Source organism: Procambarus clarkii, chromosome 42 (genome assembly GCF_040958095.1).
Source record: "Procambarus clarkii isolate CNS0578487 chromosome 42, FALCON_Pclarkii_2.0, whole genome shotgun sequence".
NCBI classification, from domain to species: domain Eukaryota; kingdom Metazoa; phylum Arthropoda; class Malacostraca; order Decapoda; family Cambaridae; genus Procambarus; species Procambarus clarkii.
In genome coordinates this window covers 39,326,002-39,345,731 of record NC_091191.1, presented here as the reverse complement: position 1 = coordinate 39,345,731, position 19,730 = coordinate 39,326,002, and the positions used below count along the sequence as shown (strand labels likewise).

General features: G+C 36.8%; 1 protein-coding gene across 3 annotated transcripts; it reads right to left on the bottom strand.

Moving 5' to 3' along the window:
- Positions 1-12,399: 12,399 nt before the first annotated feature.
- On the bottom strand, positions 12,400-17,823 carry LOC138373620 (uncharacterized). 3 transcript variants are annotated; one of them, XM_069339960.1, is made up of 10 exons: positions 17,216-17,823; positions 16,767-16,871; positions 16,382-16,611; positions 15,998-16,176; positions 15,291-15,408; positions 14,964-15,055; positions 13,913-14,120; positions 13,609-13,779; positions 13,144-13,328; positions 12,512-12,891 (listed from the first exon to the last, which is right to left on the bottom strand). In XM_069339960.1, the coding sequence occupies exons 5-10, from the start codon at positions 15,370-15,372 to the stop codon at positions 12,664-12,666; spliced, it is 966 nt and encodes a 321-aa protein (XP_069196061.1). In that variant the 5' UTR covers positions 15,373-15,408; positions 15,998-16,176; positions 16,382-16,611; positions 16,767-16,871; positions 17,216-17,823; the 3' UTR covers positions 12,512-12,663. The 3 variants fall into 3 exon arrangements, with proteins under 3 accessions (XP_069196060.1, XP_069196061.1, XP_069196062.1); XM_069339959.1 differs by lacking the exons at positions 15,998-16,176; positions 16,382-16,611; positions 16,767-16,871; positions 17,216-17,823 and adding an exon at positions 12,400-12,505 and having other exon boundaries at positions 12,658-12,891; positions 15,291-15,913; XM_069339961.1 differs by lacking the exons at positions 15,998-16,176; positions 16,382-16,611; positions 16,767-16,871; positions 17,216-17,823 and adding an exon at positions 15,624-15,912.
- Positions 17,824-19,730: the final 1,907 nt, after the last annotated feature.

Here is a 19,730-nt window from a genome sequence, read left to right as displayed (position 1 = left end):
TATATATATATATGTATGTGTGTATGTATGTATGTATGTATGTATGTATGTATGTATGTATGTATATATATATATATATATATATATATGTTGTACCTAGTAGCCAGAACGTCGTACTCGGCTTACTATGCAAGGCCCGATTTGCATAATAAGCCAAGTTTTCCTGACAGTATATTTTCTCTAATTTGTTTTCTGATGAAATGATAAAGCTACCCATTTCATTATGTATGAGGTCAATTTTTTTTATTGGAGTTAAAATTAACGTAGATATATGGCCGAACCTAACCAACCCTACCTAACCTAACCTAACCTATATTTATAGGTTAGGTTAGGTTAGGTAGCCGAAAAAGTTAGGTTAGGTTAGCTTAGGTAGGTTAGGTAGTCGAAAAACAATTAATTCATAAAAACTTGGCTTATTAGGCAAATCGGGCCTTGCATAGTAGGCTGAGAAGTGCGTTCGGGCTACTAGGTACGACATATATATATATATATATATATATATATATATATATATATATATATATATATATATATATATATATATATATATATATATATATGAGGGGTACCACCTCTGGTGCAAGTGTAGGGACCCATAGCCTCGGAGAAGAAAATAAAGAGTACTCAGAGAAGACCTTGTGGATCCTCACTGAACACTTTCATATTTTCTTCTCCTACCACCCTTATTCTTTTGGTATGTGTGTATATTTATCTAACTTTATTTAAAAACGTCATTACACAAAAAAAGTTACAATATTGATTATATATATATATATATATATATATATATATATATATATATATATATATATATATATATATGTCGTACCTAGTAGCCAGAACGCACTTCTCAGCCTACTATGCAAGGCCCGATTTGCCTAATGAGCCAAGTTTTCCTGAATTAATATATTTTCTCTAATTTTTTTCTTATGAAATGATAAAGCTACCCACTTCATTATGTATGAGGTCATTTTTTTTTTATTGGAGTTAAAATTAACGTAGATATATGACAGAACCTAACCAACCCTACCTAACCTAACCTAGCCTATCTTTATAGGTTAGGTTAGGTTAGGTAGCCGAAAAAGTTAGGTTAGGTTAGGTTAGGTAGGTTAGGTCGTCGAAAAACAATTAGTTCATGAAAACTTGGCGTATTAGGCAAATCGGGCCTTGCATAGTAGGCTGAGAAGTGCGTTCTGGCTATTAGGTACGACATATATATATATATATATATATATATATATATATATATATATATATATATATATATATATATATATATATATATATATATATATATATATATATATATATATATATATAATTTTTTTTTCTTCCAATAATATAGTATTCGCTTGAAATTAACAGCCTGGTCAATCAGGCTGTTGGATTCAACTCCTCTCAGTTTTGTTATACGAGTTACAGCATGGTTAATCACATCCAAAATTAAAGTTATTTCCAGATGCAGTCCTAAAATTTTTAACATTGCTCTCACTAGTGTTAATGTAGATTATTTCATAATTTAAATAATATATTTAATTACTGTAGTACATTTTAACAACAATTTAACTTATAATTTTTGCAGCATAGGTCATTTGAATATAAGTATTTTATTAGAAACTATTTCCTTCAGGTCTTCAGGGAAAATTCTTGAGGAGATGCACAAACTGCAAACAATGTGTGCATGTCCGAAGCAATGTTTGCAAGTTCTGCCAGTGTGACTTCCGAAACAGTAGAGAATTAATGAAGAAAGAAGAGGAAGCCCGTTTTCTACTTAAAGGCAAGAAGGCTTTAGAACGAAATACAGCAAGCCGGGTTCTACGAAGGATTGAAAATCAGGTATTGAAGTTTGTCTACATCTGTTGTATTCATTTGTATTCTTCTTATGCTGAACTTGCTTGATAAGGTATAGAATCAACATGAATAATGCTGTACAGTACTTACATACTATTTGTTTATTTCTGTTTGTTATTTCTATTTGTTTCTATTTGTTTATTTATTTTATTAATGAAAAAAACATTAATTCATGAAAACTTGGCTTATTATGCAAATTGGGCCATGCATAGTTGGCTGAGAAGTGCGTTCTGGCTATTAGGTACGACATATATATATATATATATATATATATATATATATATATATATATATATATATATATATATATATATATATATATATATATATATATATATATATATATATATATATATATATATATATATATATATATATAATTTCAATTCAATCATCTCTGTCGTTGATGTATATGGCAAAAAGTGTGTGGCCCAATACAGCACTATGTCTTAACGTAATGGGTCCAAGGGCCCATAAGGTCTCGACAGCATTAAGGGCCCTTTAGCAAACCAGTGTGCTGGTGCCCCTATGACACCCATGACGTCTTTGTATCATTTCAAGTTTGTACATGTACTTCTTAAGATATGGGCACCATACAACTGCTGCATATTCTAGCTTTTGTCTAAAAAAATCATGAACAATTTATTTATTATTTATCCATGAATGCCAGAACTAAACCCTGTGGTACTCCACTCGTGACATTTCTCCAGTCCAATACATTGCCTCTGATTACTGCCCTCATTTTTCTATCAGTTTGAAATTTTTTAATCCATGTTAGAAGCTTACCTGTCACCCCTCCAATATGTTCCAGTTTCCAGAACAAACTCTTATGTGGAATTCTATTGAATGCCTCTTTTAGATCCAGATAGATGCAGTCAACCCAACCATATCTTTCCTGTAAAATTTCTGCGGCTCGATCATAGTAACTGATTAAATTTGTTACACAGGATCTTCCATTTCAAAATTTTTTATTTTTTATTTTTATTTTTTATTCCAGCACGCACAAGGAAGCTTGATGCAGATAAACTTACATTAGGATCAGAAGGTGATAGCGATAATGCCCTGGAAAAAAATCCTGACGAGCTACAAGTGCAGCAGGTGCATAAAGTCCAAAAAGTACCGCAGGTGCAAGAAATTCAACAATTACAAAAAGTTCCGCAGGTGGAACATTTACAAAAAGTTCCGCCGGTGCAACAAGGGCTACCATTAGCAATCCTTCAGAAACAGCAAGAAGTACAAGTAGTAAAATTTGAACCACAGGGAACTACACCAGGAAAACAGTGTAGTAACAACGGAATGGGAATTTTAAAATACCTGAGGAAACAGGTAAAAAAGGACAAACAATAGAAATGGTTCCTTACACATTATTTGGTAGTTTATAGGTATTTTACTTATAATACTTTATATTATGTCTACAGTTTATAATTTAGTTTACAGTTAATTTACTTTTCAACTTCCATATCTTACATGAAGGATTTTTACTGTTTTTCATTTTTAAAACCTTATTAGTATCATTTATAGTTTAGTGTCAATTCACTTATAATACAATATATGGAATAATTTACTAAATTCATTTAACTATAATAAATTTAAATAAACATTTTTACCCCAGGATGAGTTTCAGTCACCCTACCCAAAAAATTAATGTTTCTTTATTACTAATCTTGTGAGAGGTAGCTTATTGTGCAGCCCATACTCATTCTGTGAGTGTTAGTTTATTGTGCACCCCATAGTCATCATGTCACCCAAGCCTGCTGCAGCTGCACCTGAGGGGTGGTGTAGGGAACCATTAGTGTACTATTATGATTTGAGAGAGAGAATGCTCTGTGGACAGAGCATCAATATGGCTTAAGGCATTGAGCTTTGCCTCAAGATGAAGCTTGGGCTGATCTCTGATTTGCTTCTTGGGAGTCTTCATTTACGTGCACCCCATACTCAACCACTTTGTAGTAATTAATTGTGCAACCCATACTCATCCTGTTACCAGTAGTTTGTGCAACCCATACTTATCCTGTGATCCCTATCCCTCTACTTCAAGTCCCTCAAGGGGCGCACGAATTCAGTTTGGCATACTGCATCCTGCCTTCCCATCCCTAGCTACTGACCCATCACAATATTTTATTTTATTTTATTTATATATATACAAGTAGGTACATTGGGGTTGTGAGAATACATTGAATAGTACAGTATTTACAATCTTGTAAAGCCACTAGTATGCGCAGCGTTTCAGGCAGGTCCTTAATCTAACAGATAATTTTAAGTAGGTAATTTCTATCAGAATTGATAAATGATAATAAATACATTGTTTACATACATACATTACAAATACATACATATAAGCTCAAAAGCTTCATTGAAGGTTGTAACAGAACCCATGAGCACCACACCAGAAAAAAATACAGTTTTGATATTCCAAGAATACGACTTAATCAAACTAGAAATGCTCTACAAATCAAGGGACCCAGAATGTGGAATGATCTTCCCAACCATGTTAAAGACTGTACCTCTCTCAACCAGTTTAAGATAAAAACTAAACACTACCTAATAAATTCACTAACCTACCTTACCCCTCTATTGTCAACCCATGTCTGTTATTTTTTTTTTTTTTAATCAACACTGTTTGTCAACCTATTGTATTTGTGCTGCTTTTTCAGTCATGTTCCCTCTTTTTTTTATCTTTATTTGTATTTGTTCTCAACACATTTTATTCTTTATGCTCAATTAGTATTAAGTTCTAGATATTAATGTTTTTCCTGCCCGAAACGCGTTGCGTAATAGTGGCTTTAGGAATTGTATGTACTAGCTCTATCTATATATCGATCCATTAATGTAACATTACTTGTATGTATGTACCTTACCTGAATAAACATATTTATTTATTTATTTATTTATTTATACAAGTTTAACTCTGGGGATATCAAAGAGATATTTATTTCTGGTGTGGTGATAATGGGTCCTATTACATCTGTCCAGGAAGAGTTTCAGAGCAGGATTTGCATTTAAGAACAGGGTTTTGTAAATGTAGTTGACACAAGAGAATTTATGGAGTGAGATTATGTTTAGCATGTTTAGGGAGTTAAACAAGGGGGCTGTGTGTTGTCTGAAAGCAGAATTTGATATTATTCTGATAGCAGATTTTTGCTGGGTGATGATGGACTTGAGGTGGTTTGCAGTGGTTTGCAGTGGTTGAACCCCATGCACAGATACCATAGTTGAGATAGGGATAGATTAGTGTATAATATAGAGAGATGAGAGCAGGGTTAGGTACATAATATCTGATTTTGGAGAGTATACCAACTGTTTTAGAGACTTTCTTAGTTATGTATTGTATGTGGGTACTGAAGTTGAGTCTCTTGTCTAAGAATAGACCAAGAAACTTTCCATCATTGTTATTGCTAATGTTTACATTGTCATCTGAAGCTGAATTGCATTTGTAGATTTGCTTCCAAATAAGATGTAGTAGGTCTTTTCTATGTTAAGTGTTAGTTTGTTGGTTGACATCCATAAGTGGACTTTTTTTAGTTCATTATTAACAACATTACAGTATTTAGTGTATGTGGGTTGGGGTTGGAGTAGATGAGTGTAGTATCATCAGCAAACAATATAGGTTTCAGAATGTTAAGAACATATACATCCTGCCTTCCCATCCCTAGCTACTGACCCATCACAATATACATCCTGCCTTCCCATCCCTAGCTACTGACCCATCACAATATACATGTAGTAGAGTGTTTTCTGTAGGCAATTTTCTAATTATACAATCATATGTTGCCCTCAGCTCTCCTATTTCATACATACTTTTTTTCTTTTGCAAGGGAGTAATTACTACATCTACATTACAATCCTCCCATGGTGGTGTAAATTTTCTCTTGGGCACAGCAATACACTCTGAAATAACATCATACTTAATAACATTAGAACATAAGGTATTCATATATGCTCTTTTCTTCATCATACATTGTTCAGTACTTCCCACCTTTTGAACTGAGAGGACCAATTCATTAGCTCCCCCACCTCTCATTAATCTAATGGCAGAAGCTACATTTATCTCTGCAATTCTATCCCCAATACTCTGCAGATTCAACTCCATCCTGATTTTCTCAATCATAGCATTTCTTGGGCATCCTAAGATAATTCTCATGGCTTCATTTTGTACCTGTGGGAGGTTGGTGCTGGGGTTACTGTGGGAGGTGTACTGTGTGAGGTTGGTGTTGGGGTTACCTGTAGGAGGTGTACTGTGGGAGGTTGGTGCTGGGGTTACCTGTGGGAGGTGTACTGTGGGAGGTTGGTGTTGTGTACTGTGGGAGGTTGGTGCTGGGGTTACCTGTGGGATGTGTACTGAGGGAGGTTGGTGTTGTGTACTGTGGGAGGTTGGTGCTGGGGTTACCTGTGGGAGGTGTACTGTGGGAGGTTGGTGTTGTGTACTGTGGGAGGTTGGTGTTGGGGTTACCTGTGGGAGGTGTACTGTGGGAGGTTGGTGCTGGGGTTACCTGTGGGATGTGTACTGTGGGAGGTTGGTGTTGTGTACTGTGGGAGGTTGGTGTTGGGGTTACTGTGGGAGGTTGGTGCTGGGGTTACTGTGGGAGGTGTACTGTGTGAGGTTGGTGTTGGGGTTACCTGTAGGAGGTGTACTGTGGGAGGTTGGTGTTGTGTACTGTGGGAGGTTGGTGTTGGGGTTACCTGTGGGAGGTGTACTGTGGGAGGTTGGTGCTGGGGTTACCTGTGGGATGTGTACTGTGGAAGGTTGGTGTTGTGTACTGTGGGAGGTTGGTGTTGGGGTTACTGTGGGAGGTTGGTGCTGGGGTTACCTGTGGGAGGTGTACTGTGGGAGGTTGGTGTTGGGGTTACCTGTGGGAGGTTGGTGTTGTGTACTGTGGGAGGTTGGTGTTGTGTACTGTGGGAGGTTGGTGCTGGGGTTACCTGTGGGAGGTGTACTGTGGGAGGTTGGTGTTGTGTACTGTGGGAGGTTGGTGTTGGGGTTACCTGTGGGAGGTGTACTGTGGGAGGTTGGTGCTGGGGTTACCTGTGGGATGTGTACTGTGGGAGGTTGGTGTTGTGTACTGTGGGAGGTTGGTGTTGGGGTTACTGTGGGAGGTTGGTGCTGGGGTTACTGTGGGAGGTGTACTGTGTGAGGTTGGTGTTGGGGTTACCTGTAGGAGGTGTACTGTGGGAGGTTGGTGTTGTGTACTGTGGGAGGTTGGTGTTGGGGTTACCTGTGGGAGGTGTACTGTGGGAGGTTGGTGCTGGGGTTACCTGTGGGATGTGTACTGTGGGAGGTTGGTGTTGTGTACTGTGGGAGGTTGGTGTTGGGGTTACTGTGGGAGGTTGGTGCTGGGGTTACCTGTGGGAGGTGTACTGTGGGAGGTTGGTGTTGGGGTTACCTGTGGGAGGTTGGTGTTGTGTACTGTGGGAGGTTGGTGTTGTGTACTGTGGGAGGTTGGTGCTGGGGTTACCTGTGGGATGTGTACTGTGGGAGGTTGGTGTTGTGTACTGTGGGAGGTTGGTGCTGGGGTTACCTGTGGGAGGTGTACTGTGGGAGGTTGGTGTTGTGTACTGTAGGAGGTTGGTGTTAGGGTATTCACCTAGTATATCTTGTTTCTGGGTGTACTAACCTAGTATATGTTGCGTGTGTGTGTGTATACTCACCTAGTCTCACCTAGAATATCTTGTGTGTAAGTTCTCAACTAGTACTCACCTAGTATACCTTGTATGTGTGTATTCACCTAGTATATCTTGTTTCTGGGTGTACTAACCTAGTATATGTTGCGTGTGTGTGTGTATACTCACCTAGTCTCACCTAGAATATCTTGTGTGTAAGTTCTCAACTAGTACTCACCTAGTATACCTTGTATGTGTGTATTCACCTAGTATATCTTGTTTCTGGGTGTACTAACCTAGTATATGTTGCGTGTGTGTGTATACTCACCTAGTCTCACCTAGAATATCTTGTGTGTAAGTACTCAACTAGTACTCACCTAGTATACCTTGTCAGACCTTGCCTATACCCTATACAGACCTAGTGTGTGTGTACGATCATATGTGGCATTCTTCCAAGAAAAGGAGTTAGAAATGAAACGGTATAATCAGATCCTTTTATACAACACATTGAGAAAGAATAAAGGTTAAGTGTGGTATCAGTAAGATTTACACACTAGTCCACACTTGCGTGGTGTACAATGTAAGTGGAGGCAGAGTTGGAGGGAGGGAAATGTAGTTGGTGGACCTGTGGTCAGGGTGGCTCCAGAGGTAGGGTGTCAAATTTCAGTGTTTATGGCAGGGTAAGGGAATGGTCGTCGTTGGTCTTGTGATTCAATATTTTCTTGTTGTCGCTAAGTTACACTTTTTCAGGTCTATATAGTACAATGGCCAGTCCTCATGTACCTAGTAATTATGTACCTTAAATTATGTACGTAAATTATGTAATTATGTTCATGTACCTAGTAGCTAGTAGTTATAGTGTCAGTTGGGGGTTAATGGGCCAGGCCGAGTGTGCCTGTGCCCCACAAATATCACCCTTATTGCTGACTAGTTGGTATAACGGCTTTTCCCAAACCTCTCTCTCGCCAGAATTATACTGACATGTGAATATCTTTGGCAGTTGATGAATCCTAAATATAAATAATAAATAAATAAATGTTTATTTAGGTAAGGTACATCCATACAAGAAATTTTTACAAAGATTGGTGGACTTATAGATAGATTCATACATTGCATAACTGCATGGCATAACTGGCAATCCCCTCATAGTGTTCAAGTGAGAACTGGATAAGCACCTCCAAAGGATACCCAAGTATGCCAAGTATGCTGCCCTGAGGAACACCAATGTTGATGGGTAGGGTGGGAGAAATTGAATTATTCACAGAAACATACTGGAGCCTGTCAGTGAGGTACGTAGGATTTGAGGTATTGCAGGGAATACAAGACACTGATCACTGGTCTCCCATTTGGTCCTCATTGCTTTATCTTACTATTATTGAATGTCAATAACCGTATTATGCAATTTCAATTTCTTCTATTGCTTTCTTTATTATGCACCCCATACCCATCCCGTGGGCCGTGGTGTAAAGGATTACAGAGGCACATAATCGGTTCAGGACCGGAACCCTCTAGTTCGTTTAGCTAAGCAAATAACAATGTTTGACGCTAGTTACAAAATTATTAATGTTGTATACACATGTACACACACACTCATACATACATACATACATATATATATATATATATATATATATATATATATATATATATATATATATATATATATATATATATATATATATATATATATATATATATATATATATATAATTATACCAGTATAATCTAATAATATATACTGGTCTAATAAAATAATTATACCAGTTAATACTCTCACTCGTTGTGTTAGGATATGTTAGCTTGATAAAACTGACTGTTCATTGTTGAGAAATGTGTTAACAAACAATATATCTGACTTATCAAGACTGTAGCTTGCTTAGCAAGGAACTTTTTTTAAATTTGGGTTCAGTTTAACTACCGCTCAAGGGATGAGTAATTGGGGCATAATAAAGGAACTAAGCTGATAAAATGAAAGATGGGGGATCAGCCATTACACGTGTTAATGACTCTTGTATAGTTGTGTAGTTAAGGACATCAGGGTAAAGGGGTAATGGGCATTGTGGTTGATTGTTCTACCTGGGAATCCTCCACTGTTTTATATCTTATGTATGTATGTATGTACTAACCTAGTTGTGGTTGCAAGGGTTGAACTTTGGCTCTTTGGTCCCGCCACTTGAATACATACACTTGAATACATACACTTTCCATACACTTGAAACTGTGTATGGAATCAGCCTCCACCACCTGTGTCCCCTTGTGCGTGTACCACATGTGTTAAATAAATGTATGTATGTATGTATGTATGTACGTATGTATGTATGTATGTATGTATGTATGTATGAGAGAGAGAGAGAGAGAGAGAGAGAGAGAGAGAGAGAGAGAGAGAGAGAGAGAGAGAGAGAAAGAGATGAAGATCGAGACAGAGAAATAGATATAGACAGAGTCAGGGAGAGAATGTTAGACACAGAGACGTATAGATAAGGATATGCAAAGTCAGTGAGAGAATGACAGAGATAGAGCGAGGAAAGAGACAGAGAGATAGGCTGACACAGAGAATGTCAGAAACGAGGAGAGGCAGAGACAGAGGGACAGGGACAGACGGACAGGGCCAGAGGAGGGACGGGGGAACAGAGGGGGAGCAGTGGGACAGGGAGGGAGACAGGGACAGAGAGGGGGACATGGACAGAGACAGAGACAGAGGGACAGGGTCAGAGAGGGGGACCGGGGGACAGAGGGAGGAGAGGGGGGCAGGAGACCAAGAGAGAGGGGACAGAGGAGAGACAGGGACAAGGGGACAGAGATGGATAGGGGGACTGGAGGAAAGGGAGGGGGACAGATGATGGACAGCGGACAGAAAGAGTGGGCAGGGGGACAGAGAGGTACAGGGGACAGAGAGATGGACAGGGGGACATAGAGGAACAGGGGGACAGAGAGTGACAGGGGGACAGAGAGAGGAACAGGAGGACAGAGAAGAACAGGGGGACAGAGAGAGACAGGGGGGACAGAGACAGGGACAATGGGATAGAGAGGGACAGGGGGACAGAGAGATGGAAAGGGGGGACAGGGGGACAGAGAGGGGGAAAGGGATCTGGGACAGAGGACAGAAAATGTGGGCAAGGGGACAAAGTGAGGGACAGGGGACAAAGATGGACAGGGGGACAAAGATGGACAAGGGGGACAGGAGGAAAGGGGGGAGATGTATGAGGGGAAATGTTTGCGGAAGATGGAGAAGGGGTATTTAGAACGGTAAGTTAGAGAGGGGGCAACTAAGGCCCATCATTGAAAAACAAATGAGCATCATTGCAATAGCAGGAGCCACGCACATCTTTAGCCTGCGTTGTTGAGACATTGTCAATTAAGCGGTGTCCAATAGCAGTATCTTCGGTATTTAAGCGTTACCTTAAAAAATACTGGAAATATTGAAAGCTATTAATCCAGATATTAATCCCCTTGTGCAACGCACACAAGAGGCAACAGCTTCTAGCTCTACAAGCCGCAATATAAAATAGAGAATAGGCGATTGTTTTCACTCACAGTGTAATAAACCCACGGACCCACCCACCCGCTGAAGCCGTAAATGCCAAGACATTACTTCCGTTTAAAATTAAGCCGGAATAATCCTCAGGTATGTGGAGGATGTGGGAGGCCTTTGATCAACCACCGACTTCCTGCCCCGTCGACGGGGCCATCAGCCCTCAGCCAAAATAATGTGAAACATGTATGTGGGTGTATTAAATATTTTAATTTATTATTTCCAAGATTTAGCTGTTAGCTCTTGGACCCCGCCTTTCTAAGCGTCGGTTGTCTAATGTACCGACTCTCGGCCTCTTTTCCTCCATCATATCTAAACAACATATATTTTTATCTAACACACTCACACATCCCCAAGATGCAGCCTTTAGCAGCTTCCTGACTTTCAGGTTCCTATTTACTGCAAGGTGAATAGAGGCATTAGTGTGTGTATGTTTGTGTCTGTGTGTGTGTGTGTGTATACGTGTGTGTGTGTGTGTGTGTGTATACTCACCTAGTTGTGGTTGCGGGGGGTTGAGCTCTGGCTCTTTGGTCCCACCTCTCAACTGGCAATCAACTGATGTACAGATTCCTGAGCCTACTGGGCTCTATCATATCTGCATTTGAAACTGTGTATGGAGTCAGCCTCCACCACATCACTGCCTAATGCATTCCATCTATTAACTACTCTGACACTGAAAAAGTTCTTTCTAACATCCTAGTGGTTCATTTGGGTACTAAGTTTCCACCTGTGTCCCCTTGTTCGCCTACCACCCGTGTTAAACAGTTTATCTTTATGTACCCTATCAATTGCATTTCTCGCAGCCTGTCCTCGTAACTCATGCCTCTTAGTCCTGGGACTAGCCTATTTGCATACCACTAAACTTTTTCAAGCTTCGTCTTGTGCTTTTTTTTTTTTTTTTTTTTTTTTTTGAGATATATACAAGAGTTGTTATATTCTTGTACAGCCTAGTACTAAGTATATGGTGTTTGGCTAGATAAGAGTAAAACTGCTTGTAGATTAGTTTTTCAAAAAATGTTGACAAGTTAGGCAGGATTGATATAGGTCTGTAATTGTTAACATCTGTGAGATCACCACATTTGTGTACAGGGGTAACTCGCTTTTTTTAGGATAACTGGAAAGGTTTGGAGTTCAAGTGACCTGTTGAAGAGCATGAGAATTCTTTGGAGACAATTCCTAACCTATACTTCTTCTCAAGGTCATGTTTTTTATTAATGGGTTTAAGTATTCCCTTTGTAAGCAAGGGATTGTTAAGCCTTTTGGTTATGCTTACAAAAAAGTCACAGGACAGACATTATCAGCAGCAGTTATAAAATTGTCAATAGCAGTTTCATTGTGCAGCCTAAAACTTAACTCCCTTGACTCTAGAGGTATATATATTAGGTTTAGGTTAGGTTTTTTTAATTAAACCAGCCAGGATGAGTGAAGCCATGAAGGGCGTTTTTATTAATTAAAACACCCAAATGTTGGGTGCTTCAGGTGTTGTTCCTCTTGGATGATCTTGTACCTCTCTGTCTCACACCTGTAAGAATGAGTGATATGGTTAAGGGGGAAACAAAGTGCAGGCAAGGCAATGGAGGCCAGTAGTAATCTTAGGGCTAGGATAATTAGAAATTAGAGAAATTAAGTAAGAGAAATTAGCAAGAGAAATCAGGTAAAATTTATTATACTTAACTTTTGTATCATGAGTTTAGTAGTAAATCTTCATCTTCATCATCATCATCTTCACTGTCACAAAGCTCCAGGTAGGGCTCGGAAACATCAACATCCTCTTCCTGGTATCCAAATAAACGCTTTGCATCACTCAGCTTGTCAGAACACATCTTTTGCCCTTGCTTCAAAAGAGCCAAGATTCCACTCTTATTTTTGGTTGATAGGTGCTTCTCTTCAATAGTGTACTTGTTAGGATCCTGTAATATATAGACTATTTAATGGGGTTTAAGACATTTACAAATTTCCCTGAAAATACTAAAGAAATTAGAATAAATAAATAAAGTTTTCGGTAAAAGTTCAAATATATGTAAAACACACCAGTACAGTATATGAAAACCATGGAATTGTCTACCTGTCAAAGTTGTAAATAGCAAGACAAGTATAAAATTCTGCTGGATAAATGTTTATGAAGAACTGAATTGCAACACACATTTAGGCTGTTAGCTTACCTTGCTTAGATATGAAGGAAAAATTCCACATAACAACTCTTCAGTATGTTCGGTTAAAATCTCTCTCTTATTCTTGTAATATGCGAGATAATGCAGCATTTCTTGAACAGTGTGTTGTTGCTCTTCTCTGGATCTCTTCTGAAGCTCCACATCTTCTACTGCCTTCTTTTTTTGAGCAAGGGACACTAATAAAAGAGGAAATTTATATTTACTGCAAGTAAACTACAACTCAATTTAATGTAATTACAGTTTAGGTACTTGCATTATACATACTATACATAGTTTATTGTGCAGTATCAACCTGATAAAAACCTACGGATTATGATACTGCACCTATTTTACAAACAGTAGTGATGATATTTTACTTCAAAAATAAGTAAAGCTTATCCATTATGCATGCTAAATGTTAGTTATCTTGATAAGGCCGAATTGTAACCCCTGATAAAATGAGATGTAGTTACATACCATTTTGGCTATGATGAGGCAATAAATTGTGCCATGGCAGGATACCTTCTATTGCATCCTTTTCACTGAGAATTTCAGAGTTTTCACTATTGTAGATTTTTATGAAGCCTTGAAGCTTTTTCCTATCACACTCATTTCTGTGCCGGAGGGAAGAGCGCATTTTACTGGATGCTGCAAATAAAGTTTTTTGGCTGAAAGTTTTAAAGTTGTTAAAAAAATTTCCTCATCATTTACCTACATAGAAATTATAGACAAGAGCTAAATAGAAATTGCTTCAGAGTTAACAAAGAAATAGTAAGCCTACCTGCATCAGTGGCAATCAGATTTTTGCGATGCCTGATAGAGTCTGCAACAGCCTCGATAGAATATTTTATGTTCTTCGAGGTTGTTCCAGTGTTTAACTCTAACTCCTTACAAATCATTTGTAGGTCAGATCGCCATTCTTGAATCAATGACTTTTGAACATCAAGTTTGTCGATCTCATTTGAAACTGTTATTTCCGTCTCTCTGGCCTATTTGAAAATATAATAAATTTAATGAACAAATCACATTAACCATGATGAGTGGTTCGAACCTATGGGCTTGGCATTCCCAGATGCTTGCTGTAGTTGAATGCGCCACAACATGGTCAAAAGAATTGCAACCTAGGGTACTAATGAACCCACAATTCAATTTTTGTTAATTATGCACCCCCATACCCATTCCATGGGCGGTTGTGCATGCAGTTTCCCATGTACTTGGTCTGTGTCCTCCAGTAGTTTTACCTCTGATGGCCCTTTCAATACACATAGAATTCATATTATTGTGATATATCAATACATGGAGAAAGACATTGAAATGGGGGCATCAAAGGCAGAACTACTGAATGACAGAGACCGAGTTCATGGGGGAATTGTGTGAAACCTGGTTTGGCTTCAGTGGAAGCCTTGGGATCCTTGTGGGTGCAGTAGTACTCCAAGTTGCAATTCATCTGACCATGTCGTGGCGTAGTGAACTAGAGCATGCATCTGAGAGCACTCAGTGCATGGGGTTCAAACCCTCATCACAGTTCCCGTGATATATCACGATACTGTGATTTCTCTGTGAACACATTTGATATATCTCGGAATCATACATTTAGGTTAATTAAATACTATATACTTTATACAAATTAACCTTATTGATATATTGAAAAAGTTCAAGCAGTTAATTCAAGGAAATGGTCGCTAATTTATAATGGAAAATATATGTAGTACATGATCTGAACACATAACTAACCTATAAATGCATTATAATACCTTTCACATATAAATGCATTATAATAAGTTTCAAAATAAATACAAATAAATAAAATAAATATATATTATTTTTAGTACCTTTCTGAGTCGAGTAACTAATGCACGAGCCAGTCCATCAATTTTTCGATGGTTCCAAAAGACTGCACCCTCTGTGAGTTCTTCTGTTCTTTCTGAGAAAAATATTTATAGCAATGAACATCTTGAAGAGCATAGATTAATAACAGTTTCATAACATACCTTTACTCACCAAGACCAACTCAAGTTTGACCAATATGTTTTCATTCTTTTATTGATTATTTGAGGGAGTTGATACTTATTGAATACTGAATACAAATCGCATTATACTGATTACAGGGCAGGTAAAATAATAAAAAACTTGATCAGATGAACCATATAAACAAATACCAGCTTTCAGCATGTTTTTAGTTGTAGAGTTGTATCGTGAGAGGTATGCAAACACTTGCTCTGCCTCTTCCCCTAAAGTCATGCCACTTCCTTCTTGCCACCGCCCTCCATATAATACCTTTAACATAAAAGTATACAGTAAAAAAAAATTCAAATTATTGTACAAAAATTAAAAGCCTCCTACTATATTAAATGATACGTATATCATTAATCTTAAACAATCAGAAATCTTAAATTTTTTTACACAAACTGTACTTATTATATTTAATGTAATGTATACATTACATTAAATTTAATTAGTATACATAAATGTAATGTTATATTTTTATTTACCTGACAATACCAAGCATGTCCTTTTGCATGTAGGACTCCTAAAAATGGCTTTGCTTGTGGCTAATATTAAACAATGGGTAATGGGGTATCAAAAAATGTTTTATATGAAGAATTCTGATGCACTGCTAAATTTTACATAAAACAAAAATTTACATGGTGTTAGATAAATAAAATGATGATATGGATGCAATTGAAAGGCAAACTATAAAGACATACTCAGTTAAAAAATATGTCATATGACAATGTATATTTATATGTGCATACTTTATTTATAAGAACATTAATTTGAAGACAATATAATTCATTATAATATAGTGTGTGTAGAGAACAAAAGAATACTATACATTAAGTATCTGTAAAGCACATTTTATTACCTCCCAACTTTGTTGTAATGATACAGCTTCTTGTTGCCATCAATATGTACTGCTAAAGGGGTTTTATCACAAGCAGGACACTCATTGTCAGCTTCTCCTCTAATTTTTCTCAGCTCATATTGCTGGAATCGCCATTCGAAGAACACTCTCTTCGAAGTTATATAATTAATGGGTCCAATCTAGGAATAGAATTTTTTAGATGGTGACATTTAAAATGCATATTATGACATAAGATAAATAAACAAAAAAAACATTCCATTTTGTGTTTGAACAAAATTAAAAACTAATTATTAATAAATGAATATACATTACTACAAAATTTTGATAATTTTTGTATTGAAATATAAAACTGAAAATATTAAGAATAACGGTATCAAAACATACACGCCCACGAGAAGCACCAAAGGATTCCAGTGCAGTGACTAATGCCCGAAATGATGTTCCAGGACAATTTCTTTTTATATGGTGCCATGATTCAAGCAGACTGGTGCTGTAGAATGTGCTGCTCTTTCCTAATGATGAATAGAAACCAGACTTGTGCATGGTCTTGCCTAGTTGTTGATGCTCATATCCACAGTGGCATGTATAGATTGGAGTATAGAGGTCATACCTTCCTGTAGTTTAAAATACAGTGCATTGAGTGGTGTGGCGACTTGCTAAAATAGTGATGTAAAAATTAACATTTATAGCAACAAAAATTTCAAAATGTATTGTGATTCAGGAATATCCGGTAATGGAAATAAAAGGGTAAATTTTAAAGTTTATTTACCCATTATAGTGATGAAGATGCAGAGATTGCTGGAGCTTGAAATTTTAAACTTGCAATCTGTGCAGTTGGGGCAAGAATTTGGTGGTTGGGCTGGTACAACAGGTTCTGGTAACAAAGAAAAGGAAGACAGTTTGACAAAATGAGTTTTATGGAAAAGAATTTCAGACTGAATATTTCATTGTTTCTTGATTGTACAAAATATTGACATTATTCTCCAGATAATGACTGAGAAATTCACAGAAAAGAAACAATCAGACGATTAAATCAATCTATAAAACCAAGTGTCAGGTTTAAACTTTAAGACTTCTCCAAATGTTGTAATGACTGAAATGAAACATTTATTCATTTTATTTTGTTATACCAAGATAATCGTAGCTCTAGACTGGGATTGGGAAGTAGAAGTAATCTCGGAACAAAGTACGGATTTTATACAGGTATCGTATACTTACTCCAGTGAAAGATATTTCCTTCAGGGCACACAGTTTGTGTCGGGTCTAATGGCTCATAAAAGCCATTTTTCCAATATAATCTGTGGTGGAAAGGCATGAGAAAATGTTGCATTTGGTCACAAATGTGACACAAAAATGCAAAACAGTCTTCACATTTGATGCTTGCCTCACAATTTGTACATTGTACACAAACTTTACCTGATGAAAAAAGGGGTAATTATTTATACTAATTTTAAATACTGTATACCTAACATTTTAAACAATCTGAAGTCTAAATGTATTAATAGAGTGTCATTAATATGCATATGATGCTTATTATACAGTATAACCTTAATGAACACAGCAATATTTAATTTACCTTTATCTGGAACACCCAACTCAGACAATGTCCAATCGAACAGCATTGCCCTGCTTTCTCCCCAATTAATCTCTGCATTTTTTCTTCTTTTTTGCCAGTCAGAAACACTTGGCTGAGAATCTTTAATTTGTTCAAGTTCTGCAGCAAGTACTTTGAAATATGGGATTACAAATTAGTAAGAAAAATTTGTAAGTGAAAGGAATGATTAGTATAATATGTTAAACAAAATTTCATAGGCATTAAGCACAATTTTGGTACATAATATTTATGACGTGTGTCCATTAAATAAACCCTCATTTAAATACCAACAAATGATGTTGGGACATACCAACATCAAATGATTCCAAAGTTTCTTCACCAGCTGCCAAATAACTTTGAGTGTACGTTCTGCCACTAGTAGAATAGCCCGCATTTTGAATGTGTGGTGGTGAAAGTATAGCAGGCAGAATGTCTGGGTGGCACATTTGAAGATTTAAGCATGGTACATAATTGCAAATTGTATACAAGTATTAATATTTTCAGACAAATCTCAAGATATTACTATAACTAACTTTATGCTACCAAGTTGTTCAGTGTTATAGTAATTTAATCTCCATAATTGTCTAGCATACACTTAAAAATAGGCAACAAATATTATTGGAAAGTACACAAATAACAGCTGTAGAAATATTGTTAAGAAAATAATAGAAGATTACCATCAGATTGGGGTGCAGCTGGTCTTTGTTTTGAATTAATGTGTGATACATCCTGTATGTTATCTTTTTTCTGTTTCTTGTTTGTCACCTTTATTGAGTTTGGTTCCTCCACGTTTAAGAGTCTCTTCAAGTACTCATTTCTTTGTATCATTGCAGCACGTGCTTTCTGGTACTCACGTTCAAGATGTTCTCTAGTCATCACTGCTATTCTCCGGTGAAATTCTGAAGAGAAAATAATACTGTTCGAAGGAAAAGTACAAGAACAAAACAAGAAAATTATGCTTATGCAAAATTATGCTACAATGTACCTATTAATAATCTTAAAATTTGCTACAAATTTCCTACTTATAATTATGTGTTAAATTATGGACTTTCCCATAATGATATGCATGTTAGTGGCATTACCTATACTGCCTACCTGGAGCCCCCTAGAGAGATAGTGACACAAGTTAAGGTAATCCCTTTAGTAAGGTGCTGGGTCAACATAAATAAGCTATAACTAATAAGGACACAAATCAATATGTTCATTTAACAGTGGTATTAACATTTATATAAATATAGCTAAGAATAAGTTTTTACAAGTGTAACAAAGTGAAAGAAATGTATGAAAATTTTGATGATATATTAAAATGCTCATTGATTGAACTTGTCTTCCTATATATAAAGTATAAAAATAGTAAACACAGTACCATTATTGTTGTCTGTAGTTATTTTTGGAACATCTGGTATGTACAGCATACTGTCAAAATCCGATGATCTATCTGAAAAATTGATTGGTAGCGTAAATATTTGAATTCATTGCATAGCCTTTTATACAAACAAAAAAGAAAAATTGTACAGAAAAGCTAACACAACATTATAACACCTTTCTGTGGTACTTTCTATGGTACAAAAGAAAACAAACCTTAATTATAAAGGAAAATAAACTGACAGAAGAACTATGAATACTGCTGAAAATACTTTCCACAAAATATCTGAACCAAGGGATAGTACCCCGAGATTTGAAATATGAAAATTTCACCCTTACAGTATTTAAAAAAAAAGCAGAAAGAGTTAAGCACAAAACTAATGTCCAATCAGCTAGGTATAACACATCTGCAAGCTCATGGCGAAAATCCTAAGGGAGGGAATCATTTACCATCTTTCAGTGAACAATCTTATTCAATCGACACACCATGGTCTTCTTAAAAACAGATGCTACCTTATAAACCTCCTCACTTTTGGGACATGGTAACATGGTACTCAGATAAAGGGTTTCCGGTGGATGTAGTATACATGGATTATGCTAAAGACTTTAATAAGGTACCACATGGAAGACTAGCAAGGAAATTACAGGTTCATGAAAAAAATTGTAAAGTGCACAAAACAATAGTTAAAACAAAGAGAGCAAAAGGTCATACTAAATGGGAATGAATATGAAGAAATGTGTTAAGTTGAGTACCTCAGGGGTCCATTTTTAAGT

Excerpts from the sequence above, each read along its gene's own strand:
- LOC138373620 (XM_069339959.1), bottom strand. The coding sequence starts at position 15,417 with ATGTTAAAGGTATTATATGGAGGGCGGTGGCAAGAAGGAAGTGGCATG. Across the intron at positions 15,056-15,290 it reads TAAAAACATGCTGAAAGCTG|AAAGAACAGAAGAACTCACA; the intron begins GTATTTGTTTAT and ends TATTTTTCTCAG. Across the intron at positions 12,892-13,143 it reads TTCCTTCATATCTAAGCAAG|GATCCTAACAAGTACACTAT; the intron begins GTAAGCTAACAG and ends TATATATTACAG.